Below are 23090 nucleotides of genomic sequence, written 5' to 3' on the forward strand. Positions count from 1 at the left end.
CCAAAGTCAGTTTCTTTCCAGTTTACATATCAAACTTTGATATAAGGCAAATGATATCTTAGTCTAGCCTCAGCAGAAGCGTTTTCTCTCTCAAGTGAATGAGGGCTTTTTTCACTTATATTCAGGAATAACGATTTAAAACTTAATTTTTAAGAAGGTGAGGGGGAAAAGGAAGCAACTATTGATACAATCAACAGCTTTGGTGGATCTCAAGGACATTATGCTGAGTTCATTATGACCAATTCCAAAAAGTTCATACTATGATTTCATTTACATTAACATTCTCAAAATGACCAAATTCCGTGATAGAGAACAGACCATTGGTTGACGGAGGTTAGGCCTGGAGGAAGGAGGTATTTTAAAAGCAAGGCACTGTAGTGATGGAAGTTGCACATGTTGATTGTGGTGGTCGTTTTTATGCAAATCTGTAGTGAGTGATAACATCTCATAGATCTATACACAAAAGCAAACAAATGAATATGTAGAGAAACTTGTAAGACCTGAAAGGTCTGTAGTTTAGTTCCTAATACTGTACCCAATGTCAATTTCTTGTTTTTTTTTATTATTTACTATGGTTAGTGAGAAATTATCATTGGGGATCACTGAGGGAAGTGTATATCTGAACTCTTAACATTTTTGTAACTTTTTGGGAGTCTAAAAATTATTTATTTATTTAAAGTGAGGAAAAATATGCTATAGCAGAGGACAAAGGAAAGCAATCAATCTAGACATTTTTATTAAATTCTATTAAAAACACTAAAACATTTGAAAAACTCACAAAGGCTATGAAATATTCATACTCAGTAATTTTCTTGTTCTGTGATAGCTTGTGCTACACACTGAAAAATATTACATTAACATCAACCCACCAATTGCAAAAGTTTTACTTCCACAAAATTTAATAGGCATCGTAATTAAGAGGTCATATACACTCCCTGTATAAAAGATCTTAAGTTATTTTTTAAAAATAAAACTTTCCTCTTAAATTCAGTAAGAACTAATTTTTCCAGGGTCATGATAGCTTTATGTTCTTTTAGGAGACATTGGGTACATGCAGAGATACAAATGCTAGGAAATGGATTTTTCAAGATGTGCAGTCTGAAAGAAGAGTTCAGATTCAGAGCTGTATGATTCTCTGTTTACCTAAATTTGTTGAAATAACTAATCTCAGGATTTGTTTTCTTCAAAAAGGTTTCAGTGATGCTGAACAGCCCTATATGAACAAAAAGAACTTAGCCTTCCGACTAGCCAACCGTCTCATAGATAATCGGGTCACTTGTTCAGCTCTTTGCAATCAGCTGCTACCAAGAAACAGAGCAGTCCCTAGAATGACCGGGGTCCCAAAACTACAGAAAGGCTCTGACTTCCCTAAGCATCTTCAGGAGACACGCTGTCCTCTTGTCAGGAGGATGGGAGTCACAGGTTTAAAATAATTTTGGCAACTGTCTGAGACGCTTTACATCTAAAAAGGTGCCTACTGAATTCATACTATTCATTTGCTTTAAAGTTTCAGAAGGTTTCAAACTTTGAGCAAAAACTGCAGTGTCCCTTTCATTTTCTTTCTCAGGATGCTGGGTGAACTCTGCTTTCCCAGTTTGGAGGTTCACTGCAGGACATGGCTGAAGGTTCTTTAGTAAGAAAGCTGGGTTTTCATTTGACTGCTGTGTTACTTTTGACTGCACAGCTTCATTTGTAATATTTCTCAACACTGGCTTATCTGTGCGGGTGCCCACAGATTCACAGTTGTAATGACTGATTATTTCACAGGCATACCTAGAAGGTTCTTTCTGAAAATCAAGTTGTTCAGGTATGGATGTAAGGTTCTGATTCAGCAAGTGTTCACTCCTGTCTGTAGTGTTTGGAGGCTCCTCTTCATCTTCACTATTGTCACTGCTTTGTATGAGTCCGTATCTCTTCATATACTTTTTAGTTGCAAACGACATGTTGTTTGGTGAAATTAAACTAAGCCCCACTGTGCTTCTGTCTGTATTAATATGTAGAAGGCTAAAAGATGGGTCAAAGTTATTTTGATTTGATCGAGAGAGAGAGAGCTGTGACAGTTGATTTTCATTTAAATATTTCAGAGCTATAGCATTTGCCTCCATGCTCAAATCCACACCACTGGGGTTTAAGCCACTCATGCCAACATTGGCAAATGACATGTAGTTTAATCCAGAAATCACTGCTTCGGGGCTGATGCGTGCCAACACACTGAAAGACACAATGGAGTAGGTCATCATTTATCTTATTTTGAGTACTAAATAGTGTTATTCTAAATGTGTTCCATTCTATGAAAGTAACAAAAGCTCTTCAGCTTTAAGCTTCATGATACTTTTTATCTGAGCACTCAGACATCTGAGTATTAATGACGCAGATACATTCAAGGGATAAAAATGATAACCTAGAAGGTAATCCATGATTCAAAGACTGTAAGTGGAACACAAATTAATTTTCCTAAATTTATACATCAGCCATGGTTTTAAGACCAAATAAAAGACCCCCAAATGTAAAAGCCATTCAATATTGGTAAAATAAAAATTAAATCATGCAGAGAACATATCTGAAACTATAACATTACAACATTATAAATGTAATTTAATACAACATTGCATTATGAGCTTTGGTGAGTAGTTCAGATTATTAAATTGTTCAAAGTTGAAAAAATTCCATTTGTAATGAATGAAAAACATTAACCAGTCTCCAGACAGGAACTAGTGTGTTTCAGTGTATGTGTCTGTGTGTACACTGGTTTTCTTCCATTTAGATAAATCTTCAACTCACTTTGGTTGGTGATCATTAACTAATTGATATGCTTTATCCTTTAATGACAAATACAATAATAGCTACTAATTTTTATTGATGCCTTATTATGTGCCAGGCACTCTGCTAATTATTCAGTAGCTCATTTAATCCTCACAGAAACCTTTCTCAGGGAGGTCTTCCCTGTCAAATATTTCAGCTTTATTCTCTACTCTGATACTTCCCATTTCCCTTCCCCTACTTTTCTGTTTTCTCCTGAGCCCTTATGGCTGTCCATATATTTAACTCATATTTCTTATTTGTTGCCTAGCTTCCTCATGTAAGCCCATGAGGGCAGGGATTTTTGTCTGTTTTCTTACCCAATGCAGTACCCTTGGTGCCTGGAACCCTAGCACAAAGTAGGCACTCAATTACGTATTTACAGAATGAATAAAATAAGTAGGTACTATTACTGTCTTTGCAGTTGAGACAAGGACTTAGGATAGAGATTTTAAACTTATTTCCCTAAGTTGAACAGTTAGTAATTAGCAAGCTGAAACCAAGCCTGTCTTATTCTTTGGGGCTCTACGACCACTGTTTACTATACTCTGTTCAGCAACTTGTATTTTGCTATCACTGTTCTTTTATTGCCTAAAAATTGGAGTCCTCTGTTTACTGTTTTTTGCAGTAAACGTTATATTCTAGTCAAAGAATATGCTATGACTTTCCATTATCATCCAATAAAGAAATGCAGCTGGTTATGTACCAACCACTACCTGTATCCCCACCCCCACAAAACCCAGGTAAATCTCAGATGCTTTCATTCTCATAAGTATCTAAAATTTTGAAGCTATTTCCAACCATTAATATTCCCTGAAACCAGTGACACCCTCAGCAAACAATGAACAGTGTGCTCAATAATGCTGGTCTTTATAACTACCTTGGAATTCTCTCTTAACCTTCTTAGTTCTTATTGCTCTGGAGACTATCTTACTAAGAGATACCACCAATTTATCTAGGCATTATTCTTTTACAATATATTAACAGTGATGATATATTCTGCAATAGTCTTTTTCTACCTTTACCCATTTCCTCAAAATTATAAGCAATTAGCACATTATATCAGAAGACCTGTACACATTAGAAAATGTATCTACAGATAATTTATAGTCATTTGAAAAAGTAAATAAAAAACTCCTAATTCAGACGGAGAACCAAGATGGTGGCGTGAGTAGAGCAGCGGATATCTCCTCCCAAAACCATATACATTTTTGAAAATACAACAAATACAACTAATCCTAAAAGAGAGACCAGAAGACACAGGACAACAGCCAGACTACATCTACACCTGCGAGAACCCAGCCCCTCACGAAGGGGGTAAGATACAAGCCGTGGCCCAGTGGGACCCGAGTGCCCCTCACCCCAGATCTGGGTGAGAGGAGGAGTCATAGTGGGGAGGGAGAGGGAGCCCAGGACTGCTAAACACCCAGCCCTAGCCATCCGCACCAGAGTACAGACACACAGTGCGTGCGTGGGGTGCTGGAAACTAGGGAAAAAGGACAGTAAGACCTGTGAGCAGGTCCCCGCAGCCGGCACACCCAGGACAAAGAAAAGCAAGTGCTTTTTGAAAGTTTTAAAGGGACAGGGACCCCACAGCTGGATGGAAGCGTCCCAGGACACTTAGCCCAGCAGCTGGGAATCCTGGGGAACTCTGGGCGCCCGAACCCCCGCAGTGCAGCTCAGAGGCCCCTCACCATGATAAACAGCCTCCCGCCTGTTCCCCCTCTGATGCAGCTCTGCCATATTGGAGAAGCAGCCTGAGGCAGGCCACGCCCACAGCAACTGCAGAGCTAAATAAACTCCATAGCGGCTGGGCAAGATCAGAAGCCCCATCTGCAGGCAGCTGCCCAGCACAAGCCGCTAGAGGCCACTGTTCTCCCAGGAGAGGAAGGCCACAAACTGACAAGAAGGGACTTTCTCTTACCCAACACATGTGCCAGCTCCCCACAAATATATCTATCACCATGAAAAGGCAGAAGAAATCGATACAGACCAAGATCACAGAGGCAAACCCTGAGGAGATAGACCTAGCCAGTCTTCCTGAAAAAGAATTAAAAATAAAGCTCATAACCATACTGATGGAGCTGCAGAGAAATATGCAAGAGCTAAGGGATGATGTCCAGAAGGAGATTACAGAAATGAAACAATTTCTGGAAGGATTTATAAACAGAATGGATAAGATGCAAGAGGCCATTGATGGAATAGAAACCAGAGAACAGGAACGCATAGAAGCTGACACAGACAGAGATAAAAGGATCTCCAGGAATGAAACAATATTAAGAGAACTGTGTGACCAATCCAAAAGGAACAATATCCGCATTATAGGGGTATCAGAAGAAGAAGAAGAGAGAAAAAGTAATAGAAAGAGTATTTGAAGAAATAATTGCTGAAAACTTCCCCAAACTGGGGGAGGAAATAATCAATCAGACCATGGAAGTGTACAGAACTCCCAACAGAAAGGACCTGAGGAGGACAACACCAAGATACATAATAATTAAAATGGCAAAGATCAAGGACAAGAACAGAGTTTTAAAGGCAGCTAGAGAGAGGAAAAAGGTCACCTACAAAAGAAAACCCATCAGGCTATCATCAGACTTCTCAACAGAAACCTTACAGGCCAGAAGAGAATGGCATGATATATTTAATGCAATGAAAGAGAAGGGCCTTGAACCAAGAATACTGTATCCAGCACGACTATCATTTAAATATGAAGGAGGGATTAAACAATTCCCAGACAAGCAAAAGTTGAGGGATTTGCCTCCCACAAACCACCTCTACAGGATATTTTAGAGGGACTGCTCTAGATGGGAGCACTCCTAAGACTAAATAGATGTCACCAGAGAAAATAAAATCACAGCAAAGAAAGCAGACCAACCAAATACTAACTAAAGGCAAAAAATAAAATCAACTACCCACAAAAGCAGTTAAAGGAAGCACAAAAGAGCACAGAATAAAACAACCAACATATAAAGAACGGAGGAGGAGGAATAAGAAGGGAGAAAAATAAAGAATGACCAGACAGTGTTTAAAATAGCTCAATAAGTGAGTTAAGTTAGACAGTAAGATACTAAAGAAGCTAACCCTGAACCTTTGGCAACCACGAATCTAAAGCCTGCAATGGCAGTAAGTACATATCTTTCAATAATCACCCTAAATGTAAATGGACTGAATGCACCAATCAAAAGAGACAGAATAACAGAACGGATAAAAAAGCAAGACCCATCTCTATGCTGCTTACAAGAGACTCACCTCAAACCAAAAGACTATAGGAACAAAGAAAGACTGAAGGAACAAAACAGCAGCAGAATCATAGAACCTAAGAATGGACTAACAGTTACCAAAGGGAAAGGGACTGGGGAGAAAGGGAGGGAAGGGAGGGATAAGGGTGGGAAAAAAGAAAGGGGGCATTACGATCAGCATGTATAATGTTGGGGGGGGCATGGGGAGGGCTGTGCAACAGAGAGAAGACAAGTAGTGATTCTACAGCATCTTACTACGCTGATGGACAGTACTGTAATGGGGTTTGTGGGGGGGGATTTGGTGAAGGGGGGACCCTAGTAAACATAATATTCTTCATGTAATTGTAGATTAATGCCAAAAAAAAAACCAACTCCTAATTCAAAATGTTAAATATTTAGAAAAAGTAGGTCTAATTTGAATTAGATCTTTTATTAGAATGGTTAAATTTAAAGGAGCTATATAAATCCATGAAGGAATCAATATCAGTTTCAAAGGTTCTTCAAGTTTCGTTGTCTAACACAGCTAGCTAGTTTCAATTTTGGGGGTTGGGGAGATACCATTACTTTGAAAACAAATCAATAATACTAAGAACCAATGCATATAAACACTAGGGTAATTAAGATTAAAAGCAAAGGAAGCCATTCCACCTATCAAATCCTAAAAGCTTTTTTGAGCACAAATATAGTATATCAGAATCTCATTAGATGTACAGGCATGAGTCTGAGTATGTGAGTTACCTGTCAGCAATGAAGGGAAGCTAAAAAATTATTCCAATTTATTTAAAGATGAAAACCAACCCAACTTTCTGTCTTGTTTGAATTCTGATTAGTTACCTCCTAAATGGGGTTTTCAATTAATAAGAAGAAAAGAAGAAAGCCACTAGAGAGACTGCTTAAGATGTGTTTTGAATTCAAAAGGTCACTCCAGTTGGGAATAGGCTACTACCAGACCTCATATTACAATCTGCAATTTCCCAGTATGTCTGGGACCTTCTTTCATTGCTTTTCTGATTTGGATCCTCTTAATCTCTGCAGTGCTCTGGAACAGGAAAGCAAAAAAGGAACTCCTCCTTCCCCGGTCTTAGCTACTCTTCTGCTGGAAGAATCTGCTCCTGGAGTCCAGAACTAGAACATGGAATAAGTTGTCACCAAGACACAGTGACAGAAGATAGGTGGTTTATAGAACAGCTGCATACTGAACAGAACAGTATAGATTACAAGGATTATAGGTTACTTTCCTGGAACACTATAGTACAATTTATAACACTATTTCTATAGGGAAATGTATCTTAAATTCTAAACAACTGCCTCATGAACTTCTGGCATGCCAATTCTAGCATACCAATACATGTTAAAAGATAACAACACAGGCTCTATAAATACAAACAAGTACTACAGAGGTATACTAAAAGTAAAGCATTCATTGTCAGCTTTAGTGATGACCCCTGTAGGTGGGATTTCATTCATTCGGCAAAGATTCATCAAAGGCCCATTAAGTGTGGTATTGGCATTGAGGATTCAGGGATATATAAAACTTACAATCTTGCTGGGAAGGCTATCACAAGACATGTTATAACCTATCAGGAACAAGGTGTTCGGGAGTACACAACATCAATATTCTGGTGAGGGTTCCAGGAAACCTTACCAAAGGAAGTGACATCTGAGTTCAGCTTTGAAGGGTAAGAAGGATTCTGGCTAGCAGAAAGCAGAAAAAGAGCAATCCAGCAAGGATCTTTTAGGATGGAACCTTGCATGCCAATAAGCATTGTAGCTGGAACTTGGTAGAGTGGTAGGAAATTATACTAAAACATTAAGTTTAAGACAAACTGAGAAACAATGTGAGTTAATGAGGTAGGCCTTACTTTTTATTTTAAATTATTTTTAGGTAGGCTTTAGATAGTCTTATGTTTGGATCATCCTCTTAACCTAAGATTACAAATAACAAAATTTGACTTCCAGGTGTTGGAGAAATAGTTTCAGTGCAGTTTCATTTTTGATCACAATATATAGAATCCATTCATAATCAATCACATGTAAATTTAAAATAATTTAGGATATTTTTAGTCTAGATTAGCACAAATCTTTAGAAAGGGCAAATTTTAATACAGGGTAATTAAAATATAGTATGAAAATACTGTTAAGGTTTGGTATCTCTCCTGTGTGCTTCCATAGCATAATATATCCTTCCTTTAAATAGTAGGTATCAGAATATATTATAATTGAATACTTCTTTGTGTGCCTTCTCTATTGAACTGTAAGCTCTATGAGGGCAAAAATGTCTTTACCAGGTTACCCTATTGACCATGATACCTCTCATAGCTAGCTCACAGTAGATGTTCAGTACATATTTACTGAAGTAAAATGAGTCAAAGTACTAGTGAAACCGTAACCCATACGGCTGGTGGGAGCACAAAACCTTACTCTTTAAAAAAGTAATGTAGCAACACCCTTAAAAATTTCCTACTATTTTGACTTAGTCTTTCCATTTCTGAGACTCTGTGCTAAGGAAATAATCCTAAAACTAAAGTATGCAATCTTTGCAAAAAGATGTTCATCATAGTAACATTTAAAATAATAAGAGATGGAACCTACTCGACAAGTTCTTTTCAGTTCTGACAAGAGGGGAAGAGTTAAGCAAACAAATATTATGTCTCCACTTAATGGATTATTATATCCCCATTAAGGATGATGCTTAGAAAGAGTTACAACAACTTGGGAAATGTGCTTATGTCCCAATGTAAAACAAACAAATTTTATACATATATATATGCATATAATTTTCTGGTATATACATCATGGTCAAAACACAAAGCAGCAAAATATGTATCACCATCAGCCCCTATCAAAAAACTAAACAAGCAATAAGCAGCAGAGTCAAACAGTAAAAAACCAAAATAAAACTAAAAGCTATGACTTTGGAGTCATAGAGAATAGATTTAAAATCGCAGGTGTGTGCCCTTGAGCAAATTAGTACTTAATTTCCTCATGTATAAAATAGAAAATAATAATAGTATCTATCACAGGTATTGTTGTTAGGATGAAATGAAATAATGCTGCATAAAACTTGAGCACATGGCTTATAGTTCCTTATTCAATAAGTGGTTGCTGTTAAACTTCTAGAAAACAAATAGAAAAGGCAAAATTTTAATAAATGAGTTTATTATGAATATGGGTTTTTTCTTGTCTGTTTTGAAATTTTCTAGTTTCCAATATAAGCTTATGTTACTTTGAAAATGGTAAAAGAAATATCAAACTACTCCCAAAGCTTTAGAATATTTTATACAATAATTTATATCATTAAAAATTTTTTTCAAATGAAGATATAGCTATGTTATTGTAAAATTTTTGGCAGCTTACCCCTCTAAGGAAATACTTAATTTAACACATTGCTTTGAACTGAAAACAATTTTTTTTCCACATTGGTTTTCATTTCCTTGAGAAAATTATTTTATACATAACTAAAATCCTATCTATGAATTCTTCAACTCACACAGATAACTAAATTTTAAAAATGGGTGTAGGGATTAAATGAAAATGCCTGTTTTTTTAATGCTATGTAGAGAAAAATAAAATTGTATATATAGTAAAACTATGACTATGTTCCCTAAAAAGCGAATTTTCTTTGAACATTATTAGTTCTGAGGATATTTTCCTCATTTTCTAAAATTCCAACCCTGAACATATATTGTTTTTATAGTATAAATTTATAACACAAATTGCTATAGCAGAACAACCTCGAGTAAAACAATTTGACTACTGATACATCAAAAAGGCTTTGTTTTCCACTTCATTCTAAGCATTTAAAAATAATCAAGTTCATCATATACTGAAAATTTATTAATTTCAATGTTTCACACTTAAGACATTAAACTAGGGTGTCACTGTGAAGAAATATGTTACTTAAAGACCACTCCTCAAAGGAACCCACTCTAAGACATAAGGGTTCCACAGACAGTGGGGTGATTTGTGCATTCTAACAGATGTTATACAGCCTCTATCTCACAGTACTGAAATAAAACCTTTAAAAATTCTAGCCTCGCTCTCCTACACTGTAGGAATATAAACTGGGACAATATTTTGGTGGGCTATGGCAACAACTACCAAAACTTTAAATTCACATATCCTTTGATCCTGCCTACTTCTGTGATCACACTCACACATATACACTTGAACATGAACAGAACATTTCTAGAAGAATACAAAAGAAATAGTTAGGACAAGTAACCTTGGAGGAGATAGACTAAAGTTTGGAGAGTAGGGGTTTCTGAATTTTTATCTATATTCTTGTGTATTGATATGTATTTTAATCATGAGACTGTATTATTCTTCTAACTAGAAAACAATCAAATAGTTAACATAAAACATGGTTATTTTAATAATGTTGTTTCCAGATTTTATCCTCTTTAAGCACAAGTATGTGCTGAGGACATGTTTGGTGAAGAGGAATCTGAACATAAGAACATGGCCAAACGGAACTGATGAGCAAGTAAGGCTTGCGTAACTACACTCTTCAAAACACATTCCCAGGAAAAGGAATGTTTTTTGTCTTTGAGATGGAACCCCTACAAAACCATATACTCAGTAGCTGGCGCAGATCCTACTACTTCCAGGAAGACCTTCCAAAAACTCCAGGATACTGAATAAAAGCTCATTACCCTTTCTCCAAGATGCCCAGTGCATTTTGTTGACTTCTTTACCCAGGAGACATGCCATGCTACAATACCTTTCATATTTATTTTATATATAGTATAAACCCTCTCCCCAACTAAACTGAAGAATCTATAGACTGCTGAAATACATCTAAAATGTTTTCATCTTTTAAAACAAAGTTTAAAGTTACCTGGCATGATCCACTTTATGTGCATTTTTCTTCACTTTAGTGGGAGAATCAATTTTTACTCCAAGGCTTCTTAGTTGTTTAAGGGTTGCATTAAGAACACAGTCTTTGTCCACCAGTCCTGAATCATGTTTGTTTTTCTTTGTACAGTAAACATTTTGGGTTCTGGTACATTCATGGCTGATAATTACTGCTTTGGGAGATGGCTGCTCGGTTTCTTTGGAGGAATTATTCAGTAGGTGGTTCACTTGATCCTGATGAAAAGAAAAAATACACATTTGAAAAATCACTACTAACACATCTTAGGAAACACAAATACAAACAGTAGCATAAGGCCAGGAAAAGTAGAATAATATCTTGTCAAATCTACAAAGTTATCAAGTATATATGCAAACAATATGGGATTTTAATAAAAGAAGCCCATCTTAATGAATGCTTTTATCAGATCCTAGAGAAAACTCAGAATATTTATTCAGATCTGTTTATTTAAAACCAACATATTTACAATCATTTAGTAATATTTCAAGTGTTTTCAAGGATTTATAGTAAATCTTTATATAACCTAAGTTTTAAACTATGCTTTCATTCAAAAAATGATGTTTCAGAGTCATACATTAGATCTTTATGTTACTTTCAGAATTTGATTCCTCTCTTCTCAGTCTGAATAAGAATGACCTGTGATATGGTCTCTGTCTTCCTGACATTAAATATATTTCATCCCCTGAGCACACAACTGCTCAGCACCGGTCTAGGACCTAGCAGGCCAATGACAAATATGTGTTCACTGATGAATACTTAGGACCATGTAAAGGATATTTAATTAGTCTCCAATTTTAAATGGAGAAAGCAAATGTTCCGAAGTCTACAAGTTGGATGGAGTGACAGATGGTCATTCCACCTTTAAGCCCTAGTTTACATTCTAACTTTACCAAGACGATTGTGGCCTCAGAATTACCCCTTTAATTCTGTGCTGCCTTTGCTTTCAGCACTTCTCAGCCTGTCCTATAACTGTTTGTTACTGGTACCCGTGTGCTGCTTCCCCTAGGTCTCAAGGGCAGACTGTCATACTTATATTTATATTATCTGCTTTACTTAGTTCACTTTTTTAGACTAAACTAGGTAGTCAATAAAAATCTTATTATCTGAAATGAAACCAGAAAATATTACCATAAGTATTCTACTAGTTTCCAATTTTCAAACTTCCTACAAACTCTTACTTATTTTTTCTGGTACAACTTTAGCTTGAATTTGATATAACATAATACTTAATATTTTTAAAATAAGGGTTTTTTTCTGGCTAAGTAACTGATTACCAGCATGCTTACAGTAAATTACTAAGTTTAGGTTACCGTAATTTATGAAAGCTAAAATAAATAAATGATGTATCATTCATTTGGGAAAAATCTTTTTATATCAAGGTTCCAATCAGCTTAAAGATGGGAAAGCCTTAACTAATATATCCTAAAAGACCATCTCACAAAAGGAGAAATGCTTTTACATTTCTTACCAATAAATCCTGGTATATTTTTTGGTTATCTGATGTTTGATGAGGCAATGGTTCCATTACTTGCTCAATTTTTGGGTCCCCTGATGTTTCAGAGTTGTTACTGGCACCCTCTGTTGGTCCATTCTGTAAGCACATGCTTACAGTCTCTGCCAGCAGCGAATTCGGAAAGAATACGGGCACATCAGGTTCTTTTCTTCCAACTGAAGAAGAGCTGCTTAAAGGATACATAAAATGCAAGGTATTAGTTATTGAGATATACCTTTACATATATCTGAAGTGCAGTAACTTTGGAAGAAAGAGAAAAGGCTCAAGTAGCATTCTGGTTTGTACTTTCAGCTCTTAGTGATGCTATGTAAGCAGCTCATCTTGATAGGCTTCATATAAACTGGGTTGCGGTACCTTTTCAGGTTATGTTATTTATAATATATTTAGATTAACTTTCTTTGAAAGCTGGAAACAATCTGTTGATTTCTCCTGAACTCGATGCAATGGAAATTTTTGAGTATCTAAAAATTTAAAATATATTATTTGTTAACTTCAAGTGTTAAAATGTAGTTAAGATCCCTGTCAAATGAGAGTTCGTAAGCTGCCACTATCATCACATTATACATTTAGTGGAATTTCTTCTATTCTTTATGCTTTTACATATTTTTCAAATTTTATACAATGAACATTTATTACTTTCAAAATCAGAATACAAATATATACTTTTATAGTAACTATGGGAAGCAGTATTAAAAACCAATTCTTGTAGGAATAATAATCTGTGGCTATTGTAGAGAAAAGTAATAATTCCTTACCAAAAAGACCTATCAGATAGATATTACATATAATCCCTATTTGACAGATGAGAAAATTGAAGCACAGAGAGGTTAGTTAACTACTCAAATTTACACCAAGTATGAAGAAAATAAGTCACAGGAAATTTAATACCAAGGGATAACCAATGTTAACATTTTAGAGTATTTCCATCTATACTTTTTTCTATTGGTATTTTCTCTGAAAGACTATACTATATTATAGTTTTAGAAGCACCTTTTATTGTGAGAATCTCTTCCCATTAAACATTCTTAAAATATCCTTAAAATATTACATTTTATATAGTATTTATATTGATATTTCATTTTATATGGTTTTTCTAATCATACTTTTTCTTTACAACTCAGTTAATTTCCAATTTTTTTCCATATTGCTTAATTTTAGCTTGACATAAAGTACCAAGCATTCATCTGGTACATGATAAACATACGCTGAAATGAATCTTTGTAAAACACCAGTCAGGACAGAATTCTAAGGAAAAAAATCAGTAAATTTGATTACATAAAATAAAAAATTGTTACATGGCAAAAAATAAAAAATAAACTGCCGAAGTGGAAGAAAATATTCACAACATTGCCACAAAGAGCTAACATCTCTAACATAAAAACACTGAAAAATGGTGAGACACACAGACGATTCACAAAAATATCAGAATGACCCTCAACATGAAAAAGTGACCCAACTCACAATTTAAAAATTAAAACAATACAAATAAACCATTTATCACCTATCAGATTGGTGGAAAACATTTTTTTTTATATGTGGCAACAACATATGATGGCACAGCTGTGGGGAAATAGGTAGTTTCAAACATTGCTGGTGAGACTACAAACTGGCATGACCTTTCTGCAGGGAAATTTGGTAATACTTAAAGTTTTGCAGGCACTTAACTTTGGATGCAGAAACCCTACTTCTAAAACAATTCAAAAATGCACATGTACAAAGTAATTCATTGTAGCATTGCTTATAATTGAAAAATACTGGAAACAGACTGTTCATAAATAGAAAAGTGGTTTATTAAATCATGGTACATCCACATTAGAGTCCTATACAGTTATTAAAAAAATGAAGATCTCTTAATTGTTTTGGAGTGATTTCCAGAATATACTCGAGTGAAAAGAGAAAGGTTCAAAACAATACCTGTGGCATGCTGTTTCTCTGTAATTTATGTAAGAAAGAAATAACATAAGAAAATATAAACATACATGCTCATTTGTGCAAAAGAAATACAGGAAGGATAAGCCAGTGTGACTAGAGATTGTTTTTCTAATGGAGATGGGTGGGAAAAGGGTTGGGAAAAGGCATTTGGGAACACAGTAGCAGGGATGAGCAAGGAACAACACTTCTTCGATTATATAACTTTTTATATAGTTGGGTGTGTCACAACTATAGTGTTGTTTCAGATACCCAAAAAACAAAACCAACCAGAATATGGAGGGGCCCCAAAATGGAATATGAACAGTAACAAATCAACTAATGGCATTATAAATAACTACATAACGGAATGGGGAAGAAAAGAACTAACTAACTATGGAAAAAGTATTTCCATTGGGTATTGTAAGGCTAAAGATAAAAAGAACTATAAACAAATATACTCTATTAAATATCAGGATTCTCAGCAATTCTGAAACTATGTGTACACTAGGGTTAAACAAATAAGTATAGTGTACGGAATAAGATTCAGGTTTCTTACTGTTGGAGAAAGAAGTTATAAATAAGAAAGAGGTATTGGGCTGGAATCAGAGGATTAGTACAAAGTCAAGGATTTTTATATATAGATAGGTACATAAAGAAATAAATACATTTGTATGTATGCATGCATATATGTACATGTGCGCGCGCACACACACACACACACACACACACACACACACACACACACACACATCTCCTAGCTAAAAGGACTTACCAGCACATATATAAAGTAGCAATGAGCATCCTACTGCCCAGATCCTGGTTCCTAAGCATGGTTCTCTGATACCATTACTCCTAGTTTCTATGGTTGATTCCAGGACTGGGGCAGGGAAAATTGAAGATTAATCTAAAACATCTTGTAGTGCCAGAAAGTAAGAATATACTCAAAAAAGGATGGGGGCTTTTCCAAAGGACACAGAAGGCAATCTGAAGATCTCCCAAAGGCCAAAACTGGAACAATTTGAGCAACAAAATCACAGTAGTTTTGATTATAACTCGTAGAATAAAAGAGATGTCCAGGAGTCCATGCTGACATATAAAATGAGTAAGTACATAAGCAGAGGGGAAAGAATAGCTTTTCCTTACAAAAACAATCCAATTTACAAATGTAGAAGGAATGAGAAAAATATAAAATTATCATTAGGCAAATACTACAGCAGTAATTGCTGCAGGCAAGATCCATAGATGGAAGCTAGCATCAGATAGAGAAAGCTTGAGAAGGGGATATTTGCAGAGTCTCAAAGGATTTATAAGTACCACATACTTATTAACCACAAAGGGAAAAATCTTTAACTTTATAATGAAAAAACTTGCAAACATCACCTTAACTGAATGAGCAATGTTAATAACCAGACATTAATGTATCCCCTGGTATGATGCGTTAAGATGTCCACAACACCACTTCTGTGGTACTCTTGCCAAAAATGCAAGACTAATTTAACCATGAGAATGTACTAGACAAATCCAGATTAAGAGACAACTGACCAGTACTCATCAAAAGTGTCAAGGTCACGGAAGACAGACTCTGTCAGAGACTGGACTAAGGAGGTATAACTAATAAGCCAGTGTGGGATCATATATTGGATCTTGGAACAGAAAAGGACATTATGAGAAAAACTGGTACAATTAGAATTTTCAGTTTATAGTATTGTACCTGTTAATTTCCTGGTTTTGACAATTTTTCTATGGTTATGTAAGATGTTAACATTAGGTAAGGCTGGGTGAACTCTACTATTTTTCCAGCTTTTCTGTAAATCTAAAATTTCAGAATAAGAACTTTTAAAGCAATATATAATTCCACATTCAGTTACTTTTTCTCGATCAAATGAAATGATAAAGAAGTCTAAGATCCTGAAGAGGAAAATACAACAAAAATACAATACACATATTTTAACAAATAATAAAATTTACAGTTAGGGATTATTATAGCCACCATTTGGTATCGCAGACACAAAGATACACAGGTCTTAAAATGAGGAAGACACTCTCCAATTCACCCAGTGACTTGGATGGCCTCTTCCTTAAGATGAAACTGCACTTAAACTAGTAAAAAAACAAGTGAATTTATTCTAAAAAGAACTTCAGTGAATTTACATTGTACAATTTCCTTTAGTACCCGAATTTGGTATATTTAGATACCAAGTATTAAATCTTATATGCAGAGAAAAAAATGCCTATTTAAGAACCTTAAACTTAAATGGGAGAAATATTTGCCAATCATGTATCTGATATGGTGGTAAATACCCAGGATATTGAAAGAACTCCAATTCAACAACAGAAAATCAAATAATACCTATTTTAAAAATGGGTAAAGGACATTTCTCTCCAAAGATGATAAACAAATGGCCAACAGACATTATGAAAAGATGCTGAACATCACTAATCATGAGAAAAATGAAAATTAGAAACAATGAGATATCACCTCAAACCCCTTAGGATGGCTATTATCCAAAAAACAAAATGACAAGTGTTGGACAGGATGTGGGAAAATCAGATTCCTTTGCACTGTTGATGGGATTGAAAAGTGGTGCAACTATGGAAAACAGTATGGAGGTTCCTTAAAAAATTAAAATAGAACTAATATGATCCAGCAATCCCACTTTTGGATATATATCCAAGAGGACTGAAAGCAGGATCTTGAAGAGATAGTTGCACACCAGTGCTCACAGCAGATTATTCACAATAGCCAAGTTGTGGGAGTAATCCATTATGTCCACTGATGGATGAATGGACAAACAAAATGTAGTATATACATCCAATGGAGTATCATTCAGCCTTGGTAAGGAAGGAAATCCTGTCACATACTACAACACAGATGTACCCTAATGACATGATGCGAAGTGAACTTCGGCACTCATAAAAAGACAAGTTCTGCATGATTCCACTTACACAAGGTTTTCTAAGTAGTCAAATTCATAGAAGCAGAAAGAATGATGGTTGCTAGAGGCTGAAGGGAAGGGGAAGGGGAGTTGCTGTTTAATTGATGTAGAGTTATATTTTCCAGATGATAAAGTTCTGGAGATCTATTTCACAATGATGTGAACATAGTTAACACTAACTACCAAACTGTACCTTTAAAAATGGCTAAGATGGTAAATTTTATGTTATCTGTTTTTTCCCACCACAACAAAACAAAAACCTTAAGTGGTTTATTAAAACAAACACAATTCCTTGTTCTGTAAGTCAAAGCTCTTTGAAATTTGGTAGCCAATTTGGCTTTTCAGCCAGTCTTTTCTACAATGCCCCACTTTACTTAATATTCTTTATTTTCTGAATATATTACTCTATATTATTTATATTCTGAACTGAATTACTAATAATACTCTGAATTCAGTCCATATAGTTCTGTCTACAATGCAGGAGCCCTGAATCTTGGCTGTACATAAATATCACTTGTAAAGTTTTTAAAGTTACAACTGTTTGGACCTCTCCCTTTAGAAATCCTAAACTGGTGACGGGCCCAGATTCAACTGTACTTTCAAAAATTCCATGGAGTCAAGAAGAATTACCATCTAACTATTATCTAATGTGCTAATAAAAATTGGCACACTTTTGTCAAAGCCTTATCTACCTTTCAAGGGTCATCTTATGCCTGCTTCCTCTATAATGTCAGGCCGTACTACAGCCTTAACTGGTGTGTTCTCTTGCTTCTTTTAACCCCGTTAGCACTTCCTTTTATCTCTTAAGTCACATATGTCCTCATTTGTAATACAGTTATCTACAGTCTGAATCATGTCGTGGGCAAATTTCGCAATCTCTCTGGGCCTCAGTTTCTTTGTCTATGAAGTGGGAAAAACAATACTCACCTCTCTGGGTTAAAAAAATGAGACAGGATCAAAGGAGATAACAAAGTACCTAGCATAGTACCAGATAAACATAGTGGGTGATCCATAATTGTTGGATCCATAATGCTCTCTTCATTTCTTGGCTTTCCCCTTGCTTCCCGAACATCAGATTGAAACTTTATCTTCAATCAGGTTAACTAATTTCACTTTAAGGAAAACATTAAAACTCTCAAATACAGAAGCAGAAACTCAGCCTCTAGAGATTTTATGGCTTTTTGGGAAATTACTTGTACTAAGCAGGATTTTTATCATCCAAACATTTGCAAAGCACTTTATTTTTAAGGAGAGTGCATATCAGTTACTGAGTTTGCCTTACTCCATCTTTAGCTAAATGGTAACAGTAATTGGGTCCTAAAGTACTGTTCTAAGTAATTTGCATATATTAACTCATTTAATTGTTATCACAATCCTATGAGAGGTATTTTTATCTCCCTTTATAGATGGGAAAAAAGTTGAGTCATCCACAAATTATGAGACCTGCCCTTGATTGTATCACTGTGATTCAAATCCAGGCAGTTTGGCACCAGAACCCATGCTCTTCATCACTCTGCTTTACTACATTTTCAAAAAATTTCAAATAACTGTCTTGGTATCTCACCTAGCAAGCGGAAACAAAAGCTGAAGAAGTAAAGAACCAAAACATTAAAGATTTCAAACCTCAAAAGATTTAAGATTAAAACAAAAATTTACAAGATGATTCTAAGTATGGCAAGTATTAGTAGTTATGTCCAAAGCATGACTTCTAAAGAAAACTAAGGATCTAGAGAAAAACAAGGTTGTTTCAAAAGAAAGTCTATAAACAGCAAATATCACTACTCTTCACTGGGAAAGGCAATCAACTACCAGTTATGCTGCAAGGCAAATAGACTTATTCTTCACAGACTTCTTTAACATGAGATAAACCGATCTGGCCTGACATCTAAAGGGGACAGGGAACCCAGGTGGCTAGGTGCCACATATGAATACTTAGTGGGAGGAACCACAGCATGAAATCAGAGCAGAGAGGTTTGTGAAGAATTCTAAAGAAGCACAAAATCAGCATGGACAACCCTGGAGATAGTATTTAATGCAAATCAGCGTATTACGCTGAAAAAAAGATTAGGTTTACATCTACTTCTGTGTTGTAATCAACAGAGCTGATTAATTGTCCTGAAAAGCAATTAACTTCATTCTGTCAATTAACTCAGACCTGTTTCTGTTAAAAGTTAAAAACCAAAATGGATCGGAGATTTTTAAAGTTCTGACTTAAAAACTTTTTCAGGGGGCAATCCCCCCATAATTCTAGAAAGTAGTTTACAGAAGTAAGTCAAGGAAGATAAATAAGCACAACCACAGTTCATTCCTCTTTGTTCTGTTTCTATAATTATTCTAAATATAACGTGGCCTTACCTTGGAGCTTACCCCAAACTGCCCCATCAGTAAGCATTTATGAAGTAGCTAACATGGGGAACCCCACACTGGGTCCATTTCTAAAGATACAGAAATGAATATGATTCCTACCCTGTAGGAATTCAATCTAGTGGGGAAGACATGTATACACATCTTTTCAACACAGTGGTGCACACTATGAGTACTTCCTGGAATTATACTGAGAAAAAGAGATAAATATTTTTCTCTAGTTTTCTGGAAGGGCATGCTTGTTTTAAATATGATAATCAGAATAATTTAAAATGTCAAATATTATCCCGTTTTATAATTTAAAAAAATAATCAACTGCCTGCCCCACACCACTTCAACAAAATCACCTTTGAACTGTTTCATGTGCTATTGCCCTGTGGTGTTTTACACCTTCATTATTCCTCTACCTTTGAAATTTATTCTCCACCTGATCCCATTCACCACTTTCACCACAAGTCCAAGGCACCTTCATCTCACTTGGTCTTTAGTCTCCTAACCAGTCTCTCTACTTCCACCCTTAACCTCCTTTGGCTCATTTACCACAAAATAGCTAGAATGGTCTTTAAAACATGAAAAATCAGATCATATCACTCCATTGTCTAAAACCCTTCCTGGCTTTAATGAACATAGAATAAATACAGAACTCCTTTTTGCATCCTACAAAGCTCTAAACAATTGGGCTTCTGCCTATATTTCTGACCACATTTCCTAAGTTTTCCCTCTCAGTCCAGCCACAGTGGCTTTCTTGCTTGTTTCTGGACCTGTCAAGCTCATACATACCTCAGGGTCTACACTTGCTATCTCCTCCACCTAGAACACTCTTCTTTACATATTCTCTTGGCTGGCTCATTGTCATAATTTAAGTCACTGCTCAAATGTTACCCCACCCTGCTCAAGGAAGGCTTCCTTCACACCCTACTTAATGTATCTCCTCACCCTCATTGCCAGCAACCCAGTCACACTCCACTTGATCATCCTGGTTTATTTTCTTCAGAGCAGTTATCATTATATGAATTATATTATTTGTTGCTTATGTGGTTACTGTTTGGCTCTATAACTCATGGAAATTCCATGAAGTTAGAAGCTTTGTCTAACCTACTGATCAATTTCTAGGGTCTAGCTCTGTGGTAGCATGTACCAGAAGCTTAAACAGTTTTTTTCCCCCAAATTTGCTGAGATCTAAATTACTTTGGAATTCTTATTTAATAGAAAATTTCATAATGAAAAATTTTAAACACAAGAGAGAATACTTTTAACAATCCATGATATACAACCAGTTTTTTAAAATGACCTAATTGTAATCAATCTTATTTTAATTATAATCCTAGCTATTTCCTCTCTCACCAGGTTTTTGAAACAAATCTCAATTAACATTTCACATATTAATATTCAGGTTGTATCTTTCAAAAATAAAGATATACATATATATATATATATAAATAAAACAAAACTGCAACATGGGAAATCTTTAAAAATTTACAAAATTCAGGGCCCCGTCTCCATCTGGGACCTAGTGTTATCAGAATCTCTACAGTGAGACCTAAACATATGTATTTTAAAAATTTTTTTCAGATTTCTGATTTAGCCAGACTGTCACACATCTAACGGCTGACATCAAGGAATGATTGTAGAAGGCTCAGAATTGTTGGTTATATAGGATCCACATTAGGAAAGACATCAATGAAAATACCATTTACAAAACAAATAGTTTCTAGTTAGGACACCAAAAGAATATTAGAATTTAAACAGAAAAAAAGAAATAGGTAGAATATTGAATCAAAGAGACCTTACTTGGATACAGAAAGTGGCTGATTAAGTTCTTCTTCCACAGCAATGTTGCTCTCTTCAAAACTGGGGATATCAACTGCTTTTAATGAAGATGCACTACCTGGAGGACTTGTGACTTCATTATTAATATCAACAGAAAAATTCATGTCCTCACTGGAAATCTTGGTATCATCTTGCCTCAACTGTGATTCAGGCTCCTGATGATCATCACCTGGTGCATTCCAAAATAAGCTGGCACCTGGAAGTTGAATGATTTAACTGATACTGAGACAAATGCTTATTTACAAAAATAAGTCTCTGATAAAACTTTGTTAAAAAAAAAACAGCAGGTCTTACTTAACAAAGTTTTGTCTTACTTAACAATTACCTAAAACTGTTTTCAGATCATATTTCCACAGAAATGCCACAAAGAGGTAAGTAAAGGTGAAAAGATAGAAAATTGGGGTAAAAAGAAAGAGGACATTCTGGGCCCTGCCTCTTTATGATACTATGTCAGGGATCTATCAGACATATGTAAAATCAGGCAGGTATTAAAAAATCATATGTTTCCCAAATGTTATGGATCACTTACACAATAATTTGCAGAACTTTTTGCATGTGTTATTATTTGTTTACTGGTTTTCTTTAAATCAACTCATTTTATTTTTACCTAGTTTCATTTTACCTGAGATCATAGCTAGTTATATTTTTTCAATACTGTTAAAAATAAGTATATCTACAAAATATGAAATATTCATCTGTATACCATCCCAAATCATCCTCTGAATCTGAGCAGTATATATTCCACAATTTGGGCAATACTTCTTTTTATAATTATGAAAAGAAATAGTTAAAACCAAAAAGTAAATCCAAGTCAAAATGGTTTCTACTTTGACGGTCAACTTGGGTGAATTCATGAAAATTAATTATAAAAGGATGATTAAATTTTGTATTCACTAAACACTAAAAAGTTCTTTTTCAAAAAGGATAATTATGAAAAAGTTACATACATGCTGCTACTCTTCCTGAATAAACATCAATACATACCTTTAGAGAATTAAGTATTATTATAAATATGTTTCTAAAAACCCTTTAGTTTAAATGATTAAAAATTCATTTTCTGTACATAACTGAATATGAATTTATGAAGTTTAAAATATTTGAATTCTATATATCGTGCTTGAAAACTTTCAAATAACATCAGAACATGAGTTCAAACATGTGAATGACTTCATCCAATTATCATTTATTCAACACATATTATGATGTAGGCATTATGTTAGAAAATGAGATACAATAGTGAACAAGACAGTGTTTCAGATCCCAAAAGCTTAGTCTAGTGACAGATACAGATGATAAGCAACTATAATACAGTAAGTACAGAATTCTACAAGAGGACATAGGAGGAAACTGTACTTTTTGGTGTGTTTATTTTTAATACCCACAGCTCTTACCATTTTAGTACACTATAGTGTACACACATACACACACACACACTTTCCCTGGAAACTCTCACCCCTGCAATTAACAAAGGAGGGTCTTTTATTATGTGCTTTTCAAATTCCTTACCATTGAATCAGGGATTAAAATCTAATCCAAACTAGGCCATTAAGGTCCTCTACAAACTGGGACTGAAGGATAGGAACCTGGTCAATGTACATGGCTACATGTACATTCTTAAACTT

At 35.1% G+C, this 23090-nt stretch overlaps 1 protein-coding gene across 2 annotated transcripts in view; it reads right to left on the reverse strand.

Moving 5' to 3' along the window:
- Positions 1–714: 714 nt before the first annotated feature.
- Positions 715–23090, reverse strand: part of STIL (STIL centriolar assembly protein) — a 60793-nt gene continuing 38417 nt past the window's right edge. The window contains exons 13-16 of one of the 2 annotated variants that reach the window (XM_017672824.3): positions 21430–21664; positions 12383–12593; positions 10879–11129; positions 715–2211 (exon numbers count right to left, since the gene is read on the reverse strand). In XM_017672824.3, coding sequence (XP_017528313.3) covers positions 1425–2211; positions 10879–11129; positions 12383–12593; positions 21430–21664 — 1484 coding nt within the window. In that variant the 3' untranslated portion in view covers positions 715–1424. Of the gene's footprint in view, positions 2212–10878; positions 11130–12382; positions 12597–21429; positions 21665–23090 lie in introns of both variants that reach the window. The other variant, XM_017672823.3, reaches the window with a different exon arrangement.

This window comes from Manis javanica, chromosome 4 (genome assembly GCF_040802235.1).
Source record: "Manis javanica isolate MJ-LG chromosome 4, MJ_LKY, whole genome shotgun sequence".
Lineage (NCBI taxonomy): Eukaryota > Metazoa > Chordata > Mammalia > Pholidota > Manidae > Manis > Manis javanica.